We start from the raw sequence: 20,658 nt of genomic DNA on the forward strand, positions 1-20,658 counted from the left end.
ACAGGGCTCTGGGCACTTGACAGGGGAGCCCTGTAAACTTTCCTGGAACAAATCATTCCTATTCCATTTATATTCTTCCAGAACATAACACTAATTCCCAAACCTCAACAAGGGAAGAATCACACAAGGAAAAGCCAAAGACCACACTCTCTAATGAATAAGGATACCAAACTCCTAACAAAGCATTGGATGATTAAACCCGGTTAAGATTATTAAGGAAAAATTAGCATTGTTTCTAAGATTAAGTCCATTAGATGATGGCTTCAAGGGGAAAATTCCAACCCAATAGATGCAAAAAGACACTTTGTACCCAACATTCACTCTGGATTTAAAAAGTTATAAACTGGAGGGGCACCTGGGTGGCTCAGTTGGTCGGGCGGCTGACTTCGGCTCAGGTCATGATCTTGCGGTCCTTGAGTTCACGCCCCACGTCAGGCTCTGTGCTGACAGCTCGGAGCCTGGAGCCTGCTTCGGATTCTGTCTCCCTCTCTCTCTGCCCCTTCCCCACTCATGCCCTGTCTCGCTCTGTCTCTCAAAAATAAATGTTAAAAAAAGTTATAAACTGGAAATAAAAGGATGATGCCTTATGATACTTTCTGAAAATACATGTATATTGAAGCTTTCACCAAATCCTATTTACTGGTGAAAATACTAGCCTCGTTCCTACCACCATGACAGCAGGTATTTTGAATGCCCATTGGGATACTTGCTATGATCATTGGTATTTAACATCACACTGGACATTTTAGCCCAGGCATCAAGACAAGCAAAAAATGCAAGATATAATTAAATGGAAGAGTTGCATTTAGAAGTAACACTTTTATCAGTAATATAGTCGCAAACATAGAACACTCAGAGAATCTACTGAAAAAAAAGAATTCATGAAACATTTGATTCAAAACAACAAATAAATCCCTTTTTATATAAAAAATGGCCTCCAAAATTACATTGAATGAGGACCTCACTCACAATAATAACAAAAATACATAATCACTAGAAATAACATTAAGAAGAAATATGTAGGTCTTAATGAGGAAAAGTGTAAAACTTTCCTCAAAGACACAGACTTGCAGAAACTGAGAGATATCCTATCATTGGAAGGAGACTCGATATTACAACAATTTCAATTTTCCTGCATCAGATTATAGGTTTTAACATGATTCCCACTCAGTGAGTATGAAATTTTATTGTGTTGTTTTGCCTCGTGGTTTGTCTTTGTGGTTGTGCTTTGACAAAGGGATTTTATTTATTCTTTTTTTAAATTTTTTAATGTTTATTTATTTTAGAGAGAGACGGAGACAGAATGCGAGTGGGTTAGGGGCAGAGAGAGAGAGACACAGAATCCGAAGCAGGATCCAGGCTCTGAGCTGTCAGCACAGACGCCGAAGCAGGGCTCGAACTCACGAGAGCCGTGAGATCACGACCTGAGCCAAAGTCAGAAACTCAACGGACTGAGCCACCCAGGCACGCCTGACAAAGGGATTTTAAAGTTTAAATACCAAGAATAAGGAGAGGCGTGAGCTCTTTTTTCATGCATGTGTACTGCAACACTACTTTGGAAAGTGTAGCACTGACTCCAGAAAAAAGAAAAAACAGCTGATGGAAAATGAAAAAAAGCCCAAAAGAGATCCTCAAAATACATAAAACTTCAGTGTTTGTGAAATGTGGTATTGTTTCAGACCAGCTAAGTCCGGGTCCTGGTATAGCCCGTCTACTAGGAAGGGGGGGTTGTAAGCCACGAATAGAGACCACAAAGGAAGATCCGGTCAACAAAGTTATTGTAAACAACTTCCACAAAAGACCAAACACTCTTTTTCAGGGAAGACAGAAAAGAAACAAAGAACTCAACCACAAGATCCTATGTGTTGGATCACCAGAGATTATCATTAACAGACACATAAAGGAATACAAACTAGTGCTATGATTTGAGTATTTAAAAATAATACACACTCACTGTAGGAAACATGGAAAATGCAGGCAAGTACAAGAAAAATTAAAATCATGCTTAATTCCACAACTCAGTGGTCAGCACCATCAAGACTTTAGGGAACTTCTGTCTTTCCTAGGCACACAGATTAATTTACGTAGCTTTCATAATTTTTTATTTAAAACTGCAAATATTTTCCATACCATCAGAAAACCTTTGGAAGTATTATTTTCCACAATTTTCCTTCATGTTTATAAAGTAATCCACCAGAAGATCCCTCTGATATTGAGATTCCCAGCTCTTTAGGTTTCTGTCAATTCTTGGTATCATCAGAAATATTTTAATCATCTGTTTGTCTAAATATTAAATTCCTAGTGAGATATTTGTAAGTACAGTATGAACAGTTTTCACATGCTTGATACATACTTTGCAATGGTTTTCCAGAAAGGGCACCGATCTGTTCTTTCTCCAGCAATGTATAAGGATCTCACACTTCTGTATGTGTTGGAGACTATAAACATCTTTGAAATTAACCAATAATAGAGTTTTAAAATTTTTTTCTGGGTGAAGCCATCTGGCCCAGAGCAATTTTGGAGCTTTTTACTTCCCTTTAAGCTCGTTCATTGATAAGTCATCTAGTCACATTTTCTAGTTCTTCTTGTTGAAACAGGTTTTGAAAATTATAGTTTTACAGAAAAATATAAATTCCCATGAGATTTTCAAATTTTTTGGCATACAATTATATGTTACATCCACACAATTTTTCTCAATATTTGTTATCATGTTCGAATTCTCGGTTTTATTTATTCCTTAAATTAAATTGTTAAAATGATTTCGGGGAATAAAGAATATTTCTATTCTTCCTCTTTTTTCTTTTCTAATTTAGTTCCGATCAAATTTTTTTTTTCTTCCTGCTCCTCTTAAGTTTTGTTAGAGTGTCATTTTTCAAACCCATTAATTTGAACACGATGGTGGTTAAAAGGCCGTGAACCATGTTTCTGCCACTTACTAGCCATGTAAAAAAAAGAAAATTTCTTACTTTCTCTATGCCTTAATCTTCTCATCTATAATGAGAAGGTAACAGTAGCACTTAACTCCTTGTTGAGTTAGTTTCAGTGTTGTGAAGATTATTATTAATATCATTGAATTATTTTCTTTACTTTTGCTAATAAAGGTATAGGACTATGCATTTCACTCTGAGGGCAGCTTTGGCCATATATTGTTAGTCCTTGCATATAATATTTTCATTTCCACTGCTTTCTAAGTGACTTGCGATTATATTTTTTGAAAGCTCATTTTTGACCCAATAGTTATTTAGCAAGGTGTTGCTAGTTTGTTTCTTGCTTCCCAAGTGATTGGAACTCTCTGTTTAATCTTTACATACTCATGTCACATTTTACCTGTTGATAGAGGATGGGCCTCATAAACTGCCATCAGGGAAATACTGAAGTCTTTTGTGGTCGTTGTTCCAATCCAGGGGGATTGGTAGCTGGTACATAAAGTACCTACTTTCTGGGGTTGCTCTTGTGATTTTATGAATTCATATATAGAATATATCCACCACGACAGTGGTGATTCTTCAACACGAAGCTGATGCCCAGGACAAACATGGCTGAGAGACAAACGATGCGATATTTCCCACACAGCCTGCCCACTGTCCTCAGAATTCTACCAGGCGACACTCATCCTGAAGTTGGCATTTGATGTGAGATGATTTTGCCTTCCCTGGCTGTGTGTCCAGCAATAACAAATAAAAGCTACCATTGACTTTGCACAATTATTCCATCCCATTCAAGGTTATTATTATAAAATAATACAAGGTTATTATTATAAAAATTCAAAGAGAACTTGCTCAAGACTATGTAGCTAGAAAAAGTCTACTCTGTGTGCAAAGCCCATCCTCCAGCCACCCCACCAGGCTGCCTCCTGGAAGATTCTCCGGAATGGCTCCTCGCTTTCCTCGGTCCCTTCTACACCTCAAAAATACAGATGTAATATCATTTAAAGAAAAATAAAAAGAACCAGAGTAATTCTAAAACTCCGCCTAAACTTCTAAGGAGTCCCAAGTGGGAGAAGGTAGAGATTAAATTGGGATTTCTGAACATCTGGCCCAAAGCTTCTAGACAGACATCACCTATTATTGCTTGAGGAGGTTTTCAACTCACTAGAAATGCTGTTTTCAAAATTCCATGCTTGATACAAAACCTCATAGGTCTACCTTGTATTTAGAACGTGAAATGTGTATTGATTACTCTCTAAATATGCTCTCAGGAAACTCTGAGGGGAGAACTATTCACAGCCCTCTTAATCCCAAATTAACCAGGGTTCACAGCATTGATTTTAATTCCTGTGAATGTAGCCAAGCAATAAGGGTATGGTGGCCAGAGCTTAAGTCCTCCTGGGACAGACTCAGGTCACAGCTATAAAGAATAAAGAGCCTGACTTTAACACGATATTGCCAGGCAGAAATTCTAATGAACAAAACGCACCCATTGGTAACTCCTTCTCAGGAATTCCTTGATCGTGTCCTCTTTGTTTTTAATTGTCGGTCCCAAGGGTGCTCCTTATAAGGCCGACCTCCCCATAAGCTAGCTCCATCACAGAGCCCCAGTGGGCAGGCCAGAGCCCCAGGCCACGGTCTTTCTCCTGTGTGACCTCACAGACCTCCTCCTGTTCCATACCTCAGCGTCGCAATTCCTGAGGAGGGTGTCCCTGTTGGAGACCATGCCCCAAGCCGCTATGCCAATGGCTACGATGTTCTCCTCTGAATTCCTGCTGATGGTGTTGTCTCTCACCACCTCCCCGATGTACTTCATCAGGCCATAATGGGTGCCTCCAGTGAGAATCCACGCACCTGTCAACGAGGGAAGAGAGCAGATAAATGCTCAGTTGGCTCTGAGTATCGCTCTTGTCCTGTGGCCACACACCCCCAAAGAAGCCTCCACCCTGTGAGCACCAGGGCCCAGCACTGCCAGCCACACCTTATAATGGGCCTTGCCAAGGGCCGACCGTATGGAGAAGAAGGAAAAGAGGGTCTCAGGAGGCGTTTCTAGAAGATGCTGCTTTTAAAAAGACACAGATTCTGGGAACCGCTCTAGATCTTAAGCATCAGAGTCTCCGGGGGGAATGGGAGGGGCCGAGGGAATCTGCATCCTTAACCAGCTTCTCAGGTAAATCTTATTATGGATAATAAATGTCGGGCCTGAGCCTGTGAGCAGGTGAGGTTGCCTCCATGGGAAGCAGAGTTCTCTTCTCTCGGACTCCTACCCCAGTGCTATGAGCCTCGGGCCGACAATCTAGCTTTACTTCATAATTATACAACCTTGCACACTGGTATTTTACGGTTTATATTTGGTGATCTTCACAGTGTCAAGGGCTTTGCACATTCGTCCTGCTTTGGTTTTTTAAGAAATGCAGAAAATACTTATAAAATATTATTTGGCACAATGATCGAACCTAAAGTTGGAAGTGACCCCGGTCTAACGTGCTAGCCATGAAGGAATCCAGCCTGAGGGTGGGCACTGGCATCTCTTGATTAGCTCTGGTGATGGAAGGCTCACTCTGCCCCCAGTTGTTAGAAGGTCCCTTTGTTCACTATTTGTCTCCATTCTCTCTCTTTTTTAATGTTTATTTTTATTTTTGAGAGAGAGCGACAGAGACAGAACATGAGCAGGGGAGGGGCAGAGAGAGAGGGAGACAGAATCTGAAGCAGGCTCCATCCAGGCTCTGAGCTGTCTACACAGAGCCTGACACGGGGGTCGAACTCACGAACCGTGAGATCATGAACTAAGCCAGATTCGGACGCTTAACCCACTGAGCCACCCAGGCGTCCCCTGTCTCCGTTCTCTAATTGTACTACTGTCTTTAGTGATAAGGAACGAGTTTAGTCACCTTCCACATAAAAGTCCTTCCCATATTTTTAGGTAAATGCGGCATGGTCCTTAGGACTGTCATACCTGATTCCTGCAGCCATTTCTCAGAGGATGTGAACTCCAGACCCTCGGCACCCAATCTCCTTCCTCGAGACAGATTTTCATCATCAACCTCCCCCTTTCAATCCAGGCAACGGCAAGTGAAGCAGCCTCCACGTGGCCAACGCAGAGGACGAGACTGTCCACATGCAGCCCGGACCCCCCACCCCTTCACCTCCCTGGATGTTCTCAGGCCAGAGACTTTTGTCCATTTCGGTGCTGTAGTCCCAGCACCTACAACAATTCCTGACACACAGTAGGCGCTCAATAAGTATTCTGAATGAATGACGTGTGTTCAGGACTTAGCAGTAAGGAAAGTGACCTGCTCCGTTTCGTACCAGAGTAAGCACCTACTGTAGCTCCCCCTGGTGGGTCAGGAAATTGAGAACAAATGAGGACAACGGCCCAGTTTCTTCTTGATGTTGAAAGAAAAACTCTTACCTAAAATAAGACGGGTGGGGGTGCCTGGGTGGCTCAGTGGGTTAAGCATCCCACTCTTGGCTTTGGCTCATGTCATGATCTCCTGGTTTGTGTGTTTGAGCCCCACATTGGGCTCTGCACAGACACATGGAGCCTGCTTGGGATTCTCTCTCCCTCTCTCTCTCTCTCTCTCTGCCCCTCCCCTGCTCTTTCTCTCTCTCTGCCCCTCCCTCCATCATTCTCTCTCTCTCTCTCTCTCAAAATAAATAAACTTTTAAAAATAAAATAAAAGAAGGCATGTGTCCTTAGCTCTCCCAGTTAACTAATTTTTTTAAATATAGTTTATTGTCAAGTTGGCTAACATACAGCATATACAGTGTGCTCCTGGTTTGGGGGATAGATTCCCATGATTCATGGCTTACCTGCAACACCCAGTGCTCACCCCAGCAAGTGCCCCCCTCAATGCCCATCCCCCATTTTCCCCTCTGCCCCGCCCCCCCATCAACCTTCAGTTTTAATAAAGAAGTTCCTAAAATATTAGGCTTTGATAAACTGAACCTAATCATGAGGAAGCATCAAATCGAATGATGGAACAGTCTGTAAAAACAATGTGTCTGTGTTCTTCAAAACGTCCTGAAAGACCAAGAAACTCTAGATAACAATTCAAAATGAACAAAAGCCTTTCAGTTTGCTTTGACATGAAAAGCTAAATTCAATGGAGTCCACTGAGGGGGAAAAAAGGTGTTTTCGGTTTTTTTCTCAAAAGGATAATATTGGAATAATTAATTAAAATAAGGACTGTTTTTTAGATAACAGTATTGGGCAGCTAGCTTCCTCAGGTTTGAAAATTGTACTGGGTTATGGGAGAGAACACCCTTGTTCTTGAGAGATTCGTGCTGACATACTTAGGGGCTAAAGGTCGTGATGCCTGCAATGTACTCGCAAATGATTCTTTAAAAATAATATGTGACTGTTTTTTGGGTTTTTTTTTTAATGCCTATTCTTGAGAGAAAGAGTGAGACAGAGCACTAGCAGGGGAGGGGCAGAGAGAGGGGGAGACACGGAATCTGAAGCAGGCTCAGGCTCTGAGCTGTCAGCACAGAGCCCGACGCAGGGCTCGAACCCACAAACCGTGAGATCATGACCTGAGCCAAAGTCGGAAGCTTAACCGACCGAGCCACCCAGGTGCCCCTTGTGTGACTGTTTTTGAAAAACCATATGAAAAATGTGAGAAAATGTTACCAAGTGGTCATTCTAAGGGAAGGATGTACACACATTCATTATGTTATTCTTACAACTCTTCTGTAGGTTTGAAATTTTTCATAATAAAAAGTGAAAAAGAAAGGAGGTACTAAAGCCACATATTTCACGTAACAGAGCCACAGCTATTTGTCCTGGTCTCAATTAAACACTTACCTGGCGCCAACCACCTGCCAGGCCTTAACCACTAGTCCCAAAAGCGCATCACTGGTCTCAAAATTAAAGACCAAAGAAATCAAACTTTCCTGTTTGACGCGCCAGAGTGTTCCGGGTAAAATTTTCCATGCAGAAACAACACAATGAAAACCTTAGCTGACTCAAGGAAACAAAAGTACCCACAGGGAAGCCCCTCGGCGCTGTTTGCTTTGGGACCCCCGCCCCCCACCACCTGCCAGAGCCCCCTGTCTGCCCACTCATTTGAGGACCTTGCTTTTAAATAGATCGCGATTAACCGTGTGCTTCTAGAGCCTCTAGGTTCTGCGCATGAACTGCATTGGGGGATTATGTTCGGTCGCCCAGCCCAGGGCGGAACCCCAGGACGCGCTGTCCCCGTCCCCGCGCGGGGACCCCGCACCTTTCGACTGCGCGATGTAGATGAGGCGGCTGAAGATCTTGCGCATGCGCGGCTTCAAGGCGAAGTTCTTGGCCCCTCCGGTCACGGAAATGACAAGGTTGGGCGTTTTCAGGTGCCAGTGCTGGGTCAGCAGCTCATAGAGGGTCTCCGCGTCCGTGTCACAGGACAACCGGATATACTGCGGGGAAGGGGGAAGGCGGCAGGGTCAGCGCACCTGTCGCCACAGACACCTGCTCCTGTGGGCAGGGGCGAAGCAGCTAAGGGGGCCCCGCGGGGAAGTGTAAGAAAAGCACTAGGCTGGGGGGGGGGTGCCTAGGGGATGGGGGCGCCACCGAGGGCCCCCCCGGGGCCGGCTGGAGAACCTGGGAATTTATCCCACAAGCTGTGGGGCGCCTGTGAAGCTCTGAGGCAGAGCACGTGGGGTTTACATGTCAGGGAATCTTCCAGCACTAGGGCTGACTGCAGACCACGGGACAAGACTGACACAGGGGAGCCAGCCGTGCGCACACAAGAGCTGGCAGTGACCCATCCTGGAGCAGGGGCCCTGGGGAGAGACAGCAGTGTGGGTCACCTTCCGGGGCTGCGACCACAGGGCCGGGGGGGGGGGGGGGTTGAGGCATCCAGACCCAGGCTCCAGGCTGCCTACGGAGGGTACTGCCATGGACACAGAAGACCCAGGGTACCACTTTCCGGCCTCAAACCTTGCTGTGACACCCCTGTAAGAGCCTGACATGTGGGTGTGTAGAGGGACAGGGCACCCTATTCGGGGCCATATGTCTTCTCAAGAATGCCATGCGCTACACTAAATGAGACAACTCCCAAAAATGGTCACCGGCCTTCAGCAGCAGCGGGGGGTCCACGTGGATGTTCCGAGGTCGCCTGCCGTGTGCCCTGGGGAAGGGCCTCTGAGGGACAGCCGGTCACCAGCTGAGTTTTCCAGTCGCACAAAATGTGATCACAGCTTTTTGACTTTCACAAGGTTTATCTTTTCCTGCAATCGTTTCGGGATTGACTGCCCGTCCCCTCCTGCCTCCACACTGTTAGACAATTCAAGGTACCTCCAAGGATTGTGTTACAAGGTTACCAGGTGCCTCCCTGGTTGTGTTAGTACATGAATCCGCTAAAGCAGAGAACCGTCTCTTACCTTCCCCTTCTTCCCCAGAGTCTCAAACTGAATATCCCCAAAGGCGTCCGTTGGAAATTCCTTGGTGTGTTTCTTGTAATTCCATTTCTCATTTGGGTTGATCTGGGTGCCTTCCACGTGCTGGCTCTGGGCGTAGCCACACTTACACACGTTTTCCCTGAGCGGAATGATACCGAGAAGGAAGGAACAGATCTCGTTAAGCCTACTGGACGGGGTTCATCATGTTTTTAGAGGAAACCGCACAAGATTAGCTTAAATAAACGCACAAAGAGATCTGACCATCGAGTCTTATTTCCAGACTATAGTCATCATCTCGGCTCATTGTTTACAAACCACCTTGGTGCCTTAGTCCTGTCGTCTGCTATCCATCCACCAAAAAGCGGGCTCCAGATCGCGAGCTAGGCTAGAGGAGTGCCCTCAGGGAGTTGTCTCTGCATAAACAGCCATGAGGTTATTACAGGATTAAGCCTTGGAAGTCTGAAGACCATGACTGACCTTCCTGCGTGGTTCACAACGCGCGGGAGCTCTGAGGCGGGCCTCTGAGGCAGCACCAGACTTTCCGAGGTGAGGTGAGCCCTTCCCCCGGGAGGCAGGGGGCCCCTGGCGGGGGCTCAAAGCGACCCAGAGTTTAGAGAGCCCATCCCGTCTATACTGGACGTCACCTGCTTGGGAGACTTTCCCCACTTGGGATGGACAAGGACAAGCTGAGCAACACATGGGCACTATTGCTTCCCATGAAAAGTGCAAGGGAACTAACATGTACGTGTTTGCTAAGTGACACGTGTGACCATGTGAAGTTGGAGGAGGATGAAAAAAATAGGCAGTGAGAGGTAAAGCATTGAAAGTCCGCCCTGAGTCAGGCCTGGGTCGAGCTCACTGCACCCAGGGAATCACGGGATGGGAAGCCTGCTCTCCGGTGTGGGAGACCTCTCGGGACCAGCCAGCCCGGCCGTAAGGGGCGGCGCAGAATAAGCGGACCCCTCCTCTACCCCAGCACAGTCCTTCTCCCCCCCCCTTGCTCGAGAGGGTCAGAAACAGTGGCGCACACTCTGTCGAGGGACCTTCAGGCTGTGGCGGGGCCATACGAGCAAATCAAGGAATAGCAGACGTGGTGACACCAGAAAAAGAGGAAAAAAGCAGTTAAAAAAAAAAAAATCTATAAACAAATGCGATGACTACTTGGCTCCTGTAGCCGGGGCTATGTGGCGTCCTGACCACCACGACAAAAATGTCAACGCGGCCAAAGCAACGCTCCCTGGCGAGGCACTGCTCACCCTTCTCCTGCCCCACCCACTGGGCTGCCCCATTCTTTCTCCCATCAGTCTTTGGACAAGATTCGGGAGGGCGCTGGGAATTCAAAGGAGCCACGACCAGTGGAGAAGCAGGACAGAGTTCTGTCCCAAGAGGCTGGAGAGTGGCAAAGGGAGACCCAAGTTTGGTCACTGAAATAAGCCAGGGGGGCAGAGCTCTCCTTTTCCAGAGAGGGGAGGAAAGGGATAATGGGGCAAGACAGAGCCACCACCAGTGAGAGGCCAAATGTCCCGATCTGCCCAGGAAAATTCCTCTTTATATCTGCTGTTCAAGCCCTGGGAGGGTCAGAGCCTCCATCGTGCTATCAGTGTTCCAAGTCTCAAAGTATGCAGTCACCCTAATCACCAACCTGCTAGAAAAGATGCCCCTCTGGCAGACACGAGCCTGCGACGCCTAGCACATTTATGCAGCGCACAACCTGGGCAACCATCCGTAGTGACTCTGAAGCAAGGATTCCCTGGGCAGGCTGGGTCAAATAAAGGTATACAAGCCTGAGAAAGCCTGTTAGGGTTTATTTTATATTCTCTTTCTTGGCACATAAGGGCATCCAGCAAATATCCTCCAAACGATGAAGGAATAAATGAGTAAATGGATACATTGATTAGTCTCCTGTAAATCATTTGTATCTTAATCATTCTTCAGTGATTTTTGTAAACTAGGTATTTTTTGCCTTCTGGAAGATGGGCTTAAGCATACATAACTGTCACATGGCTGTCACAGGAGGAAGGGCAATGTTATCAAGGTCTTCCTCACTGATGACTTTATTTAACAGATGGCAAAATGTAGAAATAATTCTAAAAACACTCTGTGGCAGTAGATCCCATTTCAATTGTACAAAATGACAACAGTGGTCTTGTTTTTCTGTGACACATTCTAAAAGTTCGATGGAGCAGAAACCAGTTTGGGGAGGAGGTTTTATGATCGCTCCAGAAGCAGACAGATTCTAATAGGGACCAAGATTCTACTACCTGGAAGCAATTGGCCTCAACCGTGTGACCTGAAATGAGTCACTCTGCTAATGGAGACCTTCCTGAGCTACAGGGAGCCCAGGGTAACTGCCAAAGCCACACAACAAAGACCGTCCCTAATGAGGAACAGACACATCGCAGCAGGAATCTTCCCACGCTGCTCGAACTCCTCACGCTGATACTTCAGTGTGGTCCCTGCTGGAGAGTGCGCATGTGATGTGGACCCCAGCGAAGTTGTCCCTGTTCCTCAACCCTATCCACGCGGTTGGATTGAGACAAGCCTTTCCTTGGGTTCGGGGTGACATGACTGTTTCCAACTGTAAACAAACCCTTTCAGGTTAAGCTGGCGTGAGTTCCTTGTAACTGAAAGTCTTCCTTACTGTAGAGGATGGAAATTTTCTGTGCTCAAAATATATGTCAGACTTTCAGTATTTTCTTGGGCTATAAAAATCTAAGTAAGGCCCGGATCCAAAGTCACGCAGCAATGTTGCCTTGGAACAGTTTGGAACAGTTCTCTGGGCATCACGCAGTCGGGCCAAAAAAAAAGTGAATTGACCCCAGTTTCCTCGGTGCTTTTCTTACTAAGTCCCAGGGCACTTCCTGAGTCAAGGCTGCCCCCCAGTGGTCTCAGAGTCCTCCCCACTAGGGTCCAAGTTGACTTCCTCTCCTTTCCCTTTAGCTGTTACCATCTTGCTATCTGTTGGGGTCTGTCCACACCCACCGAAGGTCAGTGCAGGATGGGGGCGGGGGGAGAAGTCCCTGCCTCACCTGCCCTGGCTACAGCTGAAGACAGACTCTTAAGCCCTTTTCCCTTCTATGGGGAGGTGTGTGCCTCAGGTGACCTTGGCTGAGAGAGTTGTCTGGCTCCGTTTTGATGGTCTGCAGGCTGGTAATGCTCTACGCAGGAATTTGCATGAATTGGTTTACAAATGGAGAGGAGGCCAGAAAGGCATTAGGAGCACAGATACCTGCAGGAGGGATAGGGGTGACGGAGAGGGGGCGTGGGGCAGATGGGAGAACATCAGGACCCTAGTTCTACCTCTAGACCAAGTCTGAAACCTATAGAGCGACTCGGTCAATAAGGCAGCCATTAGCCATGCGCGGCGATGTAATTTTATGTTTAAATTAATTCAGATCAAAACTAAAGAAATTCAATTCTCTGATCGTACTAGCCACATTTCAAATGCTCAATAGCCACCTGTGGCTAGTGACTACCGCATTGGGCAGTGCAGATATAGGGCATTTCTATCGTGGCGGAAAGTTCCATTGCACAGAGCAGCTACAGAGAAGGTAGAGTTCTCCTTACTTCTACCTAGAATGCAGCATGGCCAAGGCAATGCGAACTGAAGAGAACAAACCCAGATCGGGGTCTCACAGTCTCGGAAGTGCCAGGAGGCAGCCCAGAAGCGGGGCAGCAACGTTTCAGAGGGTCCTCGGCAGTGGGTGCAATGGTTGGGCTCACTCTCCAGTGACTAGTCAAGAAAGTGGAGAGACTTGACTAGTCTGGGCATAGCACATACGAGCAACCCCAGGAATTCTCTGGGGAGACTTGGACAGCCTGTGTTAGTTTGAGGGAGAAGCAAGCAAATTCAGGGTATCAATATCAAAAGTCCCTTCATATGATTTCCCTGTCTGATGGGTAATTTGGATGACACAGAGTATTCCCACCATCTATGGAGAGATGGGGAAGTTCAAAGAGTATAGGGTCTTGACCCCAGTCTACAACCTTGTGCCCTTAGGAGAAGGGAATCAGAATACCCTGAGGTGTTCTGGTCTTCGGCTTGTGTTGCTGAAGGTGGGGACTGCTCCCCTTTGTTTCCTGCAAGATTCAAGCTGTCATCAAGCACTCTAACGTAGGCAACTACAGGTTTCTCCATGTGACATCCATTTCCTGGTCTGCTGGTAGGAACACCCTGATTTTCCTTTGACGAACCATCCCTCTCCACCCTGGGTCCATGTGGACATGATACCCAAGCCTGGCCCAAGCCTGGCTCTGTCTGAGCCAGTGTCAGTCTTAGAAAGGTGGGGGCAGGGGATAAAAAGAACACACAAGCTAGGAATCAGAAAACCTGGGTTCAGTCCTTCATCCATCTCGCACTGGCCATAGGACCTTGGGCAAAATACTGAACTCTCGGGGTTCATGTGCCTTGTCTGTCAAATGATAGCAAGCCACCTTGAAGGGGCGGGGCAGGGGGGGGTTGTAGAATTAGCGATCAAGTATGTTAAGTCCTTGTGATATAGCAGGTTCCCAATAAATATTTGTTGAGTGAATGAATGAATCCAAATTGTATTTTCTACCCATCAAACAAATATATTAACAGCAAAATCTTTCATTGAAACATTCAGGAAATAAAGAGCTGACTCATGAGGTTTACATCCCATCAAAATGACTCACAAGGAATACGTTTACACCAGTGGCAAAACAGAGATTCTTAGTTTTTCTGATGTTCCTTTTCTCACTCACACGAAGCAAGAAAACACATTTATGAAGAACCTTTTATGCCCTGAGGCATCAGAGCATTGAATCCTTTATGCGTCACAGCATTGAATCCTTACCACAACCCATGAGGAATTCTTTGCTAGCGTTTTAGCATCAGAGAATTCGGTGCAGAAAAAAGGATAATTGGCTCAAGGTCACGCGGTGAGCAGGCAGCCGAGCCAAGGTGGGATGCGGGGCTGGTTCCAACGAACCTGCTGTTACTTGTTCTTACATCCTTCCTCTGTTCGCTGTCTCTGTTCCGCAGAAGGTCAGTGCTTTAATTATAAACGACAGCAGCAACTATCTAACCAATGAAGAGTTAGATTCTTTCTTCTCTCGGCAGCGGGCAACAGAGGAAAGGCAGAGGGACAGGATGAGAGGTGGGCGGCACGAAAAATGTCTCTTTGGGTCCGGGCGCATCTTCTATGGGAAAGATCAGGGGTCTGCTCATTCACTCCCTCCCTCATTAAGTAACATTCATCGAGGACCTCCTCCTGCATTCAGAGCCGCTGGGGGCTGCTCCCCGTGTTTGGAAACCCAGCCTTGATGGTACAAAACACTCGAGACTCGGAGCGGATGAACCCCCGATTGGATGGGAAGGCCCTACATCAACAGCCTCACGGAGGAGTCGATCGGATGGCCACGTGTGCTCGTGCCCGGGGGTCACCTGCCAACAGCTACAACACAACAGCCTTCATTGCTGCGGCCACTCAGGTGGGCTCCCAGGCTCATGGGAACACCGAAGGGGGCGACAGCCTCTCTTAGAGCCTCTACCAACTATTGCCAAAGCTAAAAATACAAAACGAAATGCTACCGCCCTGGGGACCCGCTCGAGGGACCAAGCCCGAGCTACTTGCCAAATTCTTCCTGCTCGCACACCATTTCTGAGAATCGCAAGATGAAAACAACTTTAATAATGAACTAGTGAGCATTTGTTTGTTTGTTGTAATGGTTGTTAATAATTTATTTTCCAACCCGGAAGCAAAAACGGAGGGGAAATAGATACTTACGTGGCTTTGGAATCTTTGGTAAAGAAGACACATTCCCGTTTCTTAAAATTTGCTTGAATAAAATTCACCAAGTCCTTTGGAGAAAGAACGTTGGACAGCATATCACTAATTTATTCGAACACACTGCTGTTATTAACAAATACGAAAGATGATCTAAACCTACTTCAAAGGCTTTAAGAATTTACCACGTATTCGTAGCACCCAGCGTCCATCCATGTTCTTAGAGTACACGACGGTTTTTAAAAGAGGCATACATTTAAATTTTATAACTAAATGCGAATTTTTCTAAAAGTCAACTTGGAGTTATCTTGTAATAAATGTCATGATACACATACAAATTATGTTTTCCCGTCTCTAGGACTACCAAGGGAATGTATGCATTTGTCGATAGTTTACCATAAATAATGTATCAAAGCAGATTCTCTGTCCTCTTACACTTGCTTTTCTAAAGAAGACATATTTCAGAGATTCCTTCTGGGCTTGTATTTTCTCCCCCATGGGCAAGGTGGTAAGGCATATCCGGAACCTCATTCTGAGAAACAACCACAATTTTTTATACACCCAAAGCTTCCCTTTAGATGGGAAAGCAAACTATATGGAAAGAGATGAAAAATACATTGGAAAACACTGTACTCCTGGGGCGCCTGGGTGGCTCAGTCGGTGAAGCATCTGACTTCAGCTCAGGTCATGATCTCATGGTTCCTGAGCCCGAGCCCTGCGTCGGGCTCTGTGCTGATGGCTCAGCACTTTGGATTCACTGCCTGCCTCTTTCTGCCCCTTCCGCATTCACACCCTGTCTCTCTCTCTCTCTCAAGAATAAACAGTAAAAAAAAAATTTTTTTTTATGGGAATGCAAGCTGGCGCAGCCACTCTGGAAAACAGTATGGAGGTTCCTCAAAAAAAAAAAAAAAAAAAAAAAACGCCTAAAAATAGAACTACCCTACGACCTAGCAAGTGCACTACTAGGCATTTATCCTCGGGATACAGGTGTGCTGTTTCGAAGGGACACATGCACCCCATGTTTATAGCAGCACTATCAACAATAGCCAAAGTATGGAAAGAGCCCAAATGTCCATTGATGGATGAATGGATAAAGAAGATGTGGAATATAGATACAATGGAGTATTACTCAGCAATCAAAAAGAATGAAATCTTGCCATTGGTGACTACGTGGATGGAATGAGAGGGTATTATGCTAAGTGAAATTAGTCAGTCAGAGAAAGACAAATATCATATGACTTCACTCCTATGAGGACTTTAAGAGACAAAACAGATGAACCTAAGGGAAGGGAAGCAAAAATAATATAAAAACAGGGAGGGGGACAAAGCAGAAGAGACTCATAAATATGCAGAACAAACTGAGGGTTACTAGAGGGGTTGTGGGGGGGGGATGGGCTAAATGGATAAGGGGCACTAAGGAATCCACTCCTGAAATCATTGTTGCACCTAATTTGGATGTAAATTTTAAAAAGTAAAAAATAAAATTAAAAAAAAAGTTTTTTAATAAACATTAAATAAATAAATAATTTTAAAAATTTTTAAAAGAAGAAACCACTACACTCTTCAGGTGGAAGGACAGAATTGCAACATACGCAATTGATAGACTATATAAAGGACTTCAAATCTGGAACAACAGGACAGACGACCGACGAGGAAAATGACAAAAGATGTGAGCACAGAGCGAATAAAAAAGGACGCACGGATAACCCGTGCACGTGTGAAGAGAGGCTCACCGGCATCGGTCATGAGGCGAACGTGAAGCGAAACCACCGTGACTTCTCACTTCCCCGGGGAACCGGGTTGGAAAAATCAAAAAGGCAACTGACGCGGAGAGTGATGAAGGGGAAGGCAGTGGGGCCTCGCGCCCCCTAGGGGTGGGTGAGCACATTGGCGCGACCACTCTGGAAAATGGTCTACCGTGGCCAGCAAATCACGCCCCTAGAAAGCACCCCCCGGTTGGAGAGAGAGGTAGGTCTGTCCCACGAAACGCGAGCCCACAGGCTGAGAATGCCTGGCCACGGTGGTCAGCCTTCGGGGGGGGGGGGGGTTGTCTTGCCCTGGGGAGGTGGGGCCGGCAGTCCAAACCCTCAGGTATGGGTGCAGGGGGCAGGGTGCGGGCAGGTGCAGTTCTCAGACAGCGTGGTGCAAGTCTGGCTTCCCAAGTCAGGCTGCTGGCACCAAAGCCAGCCGTGACTCCTCATCCCCGACAGCAGCTGCTCACGCATACGGGGGTGGGGGGCACAGGCAGCGTCTTGGCGTGAAGTCCACGGTGCGCCCAGCAGTCGGCCCCCTGCTCCCTTCTGAGACATCAGAGAAACAGGGACCACACGCCTCCTCTTTCCGGCCCTTCGAACGAAAGTTATCCCACAAACCCCGGGTCTTAAACCAGACCTCGTGACGGAGAGGTGTCTACCCTTCACCGACCCAGCTTCACCCTAAGAACGTTTCCCAGGGAGCCCCAGCTCACACACCCCAAAATGTTCACGTGGCATTGCTCCTAATAGCAAAACGCAGAAACCCAAACGTTCCCCGTAGGCCGGATGAACACAATGGATCGTTGGACGGCAGTGAAAGGAATCGACACAGATGAATCTCGAAAATATAATGAGGAAGAAAAAAACAAGTTCCCCCATGAATACTTGCAGAATTTCATATATGTCAACAACAGATAAAAGTAAATAATACATTGTTTAGGGATATATATATATATATAGGAAGGAAGGAATGGGTCATAGAAAATTCAGGATTGCAGTCACCTCTGGCAGGAGAGAGGGGACAACATGGGGGGCAGGTGGGGGCCCTCCAAAGTCCTGGTGATACTCTGTTCCTTAAGCTGGTGGCCGGCACAAGAGTGTTCATTTTATTACTCTTCCTTAAGCTGGAAATTTACACTTACACATTCTTGTCCACAGACACTAAAAATACGGAAAGCAACGATGATTCCTACCCTCATCTGAATGCATAATTTTTGAAAGCCTTTGATGCCCTTCCTCCCTGATAATATTTTCTAACCTCTTAACTAATTCTGAATCTGCTTAACCACAAACGAAGAAGATTCAACAGATGTAGAAGCCAGCGAAATCAGTGGTCGTGGAGGGGCAGTGGTGTGAGCATGGCTCTGTTGCTAAAAATTCCCTCTGTTGCTAAAAATGCACTTTGCAGAAGGGTGTGTTCCTTTTTTTTTTTTTTAATGTTTGTTTATTTTTGAGAGAGGGAGAGAGAGAGAGAGCACAACTGGGGGAGGGACAGAGAGAGAGGGAGACACAGAATCCAAAGCAGGCTCCAGGCTCCGAGCTGTCAGCACAGAGCCCAACAAGGGGCAAAGTTGGCTGTTTAACCGACTGAGCCACCCGAGTGCCCCCAAAAGTGTGTGCTCTTGAGGGGCGCAAACAGGGCTTTCTAGAACTGAGGCGTCCTTGGGTGGTTTCAGAAGTCCTACCCAGGGGGCCGCCAGCACTGCTGAAGGTGTGACCAGAAAAGCCGTCCAGAAATCCCCTGGGAGCCATGGAGTGGCCTTGTCCCACCGTCAGCCTTGGTCAATCGCCCAGAGGCATCAAAGCCCCATCCAAACCCAGAGTGAGATGGGTAACGGCCTTCCCCGCCTTCCCCGGAGGTCTCTCATTGCCTGAGGCTGGGGGACAGTTCCCCTCGTCTTTGCCCACCGTTTGTTTCTGCAGGGCCAGGGCTAAGGTGAGGCCTGGGGCAAAATGTAGGGGGCGCGGGGGGGCTCTGTGTCGGGGATGGACAAGTGCAGGAGGAGTGCCTGACAGCCAGCACTGCCTTAAATACGCGGGGGCCGGGGGGTGGGTGTTTTTGCCCCCTTGTTTGTTTGTTCAGAGCTCCCTGGTAGCTCACAAAGCCAGCCCCGTGTAACCACCGGTCAGACCCGCACACTGATGGGCCCGGCAGCGGAGCACCCTTCCCCATCCCTCTTCCGTCCTCTTTCCCACGGCAAGCCACCATCCTGACTTCCAACATCCCAGTCCAGGGGGACCGTTGGTACCAGACTGCAGTGTCGTCTTTATTTCCGGACCAGCGAGCACGTTCGATCTGCCCGGAGGGTGGCCACGAAGCCAGTGGAACCTGCCCCAGCAGGAGCACCGGGGACAGCGCAGAAGGGCCCCTGCTGGTCCCAGGAAGCAGGGACTGGCGAGTCCCTAGGACCTCAGGACAGCATGGACGAGGGGTTAGAACGGGAGACGCGGGTGCCCCGGACACCAGCTAGAAGCTGTTGCAAGAACAAGTGAGAACCGAACAGAGATGCAGCCGTGGGCTTGAAAGGAAGGACTTAGATTCGAGAGTCGTTTCTGGCGAACCCACAGGATTGGAAGCAGAAACACCGAGGATGAAACGAGGGTTAACAGGGCAGCATCGTAAATGTCAGGAGCGTCCATTAACAAAGGCATCTTTTCCCAACTTATTAAGGTTACCATCTTTCAAATAAGGACGCTGGAGGGGCATCTGGGTGGCTCAGTCGGCTGAACGTCCGACTTAGACTCAGGTCATGATGTCACCGTTTGTGAGTTTGAGCCCCAAATCAGGCTCAAGGCTGTCAGCAGAGAGCCCGCTTGGGATCCTCTGTCCCCTTCTCTCTCTGCCCCTTCCCGACTGCGCTTGTGCAAGCTCGAGCTCTCTCTCTCTTTCTCGCAAAAATAAATAAACATTTAAAAAATAAAATAAAATAAAATAAAATAAAATAAAATAAAATAAAATAAAATAAGGATGCTGTTGGGCGCCTGGGTGGCTCAGTCGGCTGAGCGTCCGACTTCGGCTCAGGTCACGATCTCGCGGTCCGTGAGTTCGAGCCCCGCGTCGGGCTCTGCGCTGACAGCTCAGAGCCTGGAGCCTGCTTCGGATCCTGTGTCTCCCTCTCTCTCTGCCCTTCCCCTGCTTATCCTCTGTCTCTCTCTGTCTCTCAAAAATAAATAAATGTTGAAAAAAACTTTTTTTAATACAATAAAATAAGATGCTGCAAAAACAGCACAAAAGAGAAAATGCTTCCATGTTTGACAAAACATAACCCACAGAACAACGTACTATACGTTGAGGTAGGGTCTTTTCAAAGAAGGAGTACGGGTCCCCAAATAACATAATGACCAAAGCGACGCCTTCAGACGGCCCAGCACCGCCTGGACTCACGCTTTCGCTGTAGGACACGTCCGTGCTGCGGGACGTGCTGGAGTACAGGGTCCGGGTACTGTCCAGCAGGCCGTTCCTTCTGTTCCTCATGCTGAGCCTGGCACCCTCGAAGGACATCTTTTCTGTGGAGGACAGGGCGGGGAGGAGGGGTCAGCTTGAGTCGCAAACAGCAAAAGGACTTCACGAAAAGCCTTGTCACAGGCCCTTTTGCAGAGGGCCCCTTGCTCTGCCCCAGGTCCCCCACCGGTCACTGCACCCCCGCCCTGCTCTTCTGGCCTCATCCCCCCTCACCCCTCCGGGACCCGCTTGACTTCCTGTCCTCACGGCCCCTCCGGCCTGGGGCGGGGCCCCCCTGGATGCTGCCCTCTGAGGCGGGCCCCGCATCACAGACCACACTTGGGAGGTTCGCAGTGGCTGCTTCCAAGTTAGGGGCTTTGTAGTAAAACCATAAAGAA

The 20,658-nt window shown here is 47.4% G+C and overlaps 1 protein-coding gene across 1 annotated transcript in view; it reads right to left on the reverse strand.

Annotated features, from left to right (window-relative positions):
- The window catches only part of TRPM8 (transient receptor potential cation channel subfamily M member 8), a 76,045-nt gene extending 55,725 nt beyond the window's left edge, over positions 1-20,320 (reverse strand). Inside the window, exons 1-5 of the mRNA XM_047084728.1 lie at positions 20,204-20,320; positions 15,065-15,138; positions 9,297-9,453; positions 8,153-8,330; positions 4,609-4,781 (exon numbers count right to left, since the gene is read on the reverse strand). Of these exons, the coding sequence (XP_046940684.1) occupies positions 4,609-4,781; positions 8,153-8,330; positions 9,297-9,453; positions 15,065-15,138; positions 20,204-20,320 (699 nt within the window). The remainder of the gene's footprint in view (positions 1-4,608; positions 4,782-8,152; positions 8,331-9,296; positions 9,454-15,064; positions 15,139-20,203) is intronic.
- Positions 20,321-20,658: the final 338 nt, after the last annotated feature.

Source organism: Lynx rufus, unplaced genomic scaffold (genome assembly GCF_022079265.1).
Source record: "Lynx rufus isolate CCGP_SWC_20201006 ecotype Redwood Valley unplaced genomic scaffold, mLynRuf1.p SCAF_2, whole genome shotgun sequence".
NCBI lineage: Eukaryota > Metazoa > Chordata > Mammalia > Carnivora > Felidae > Lynx > Lynx rufus.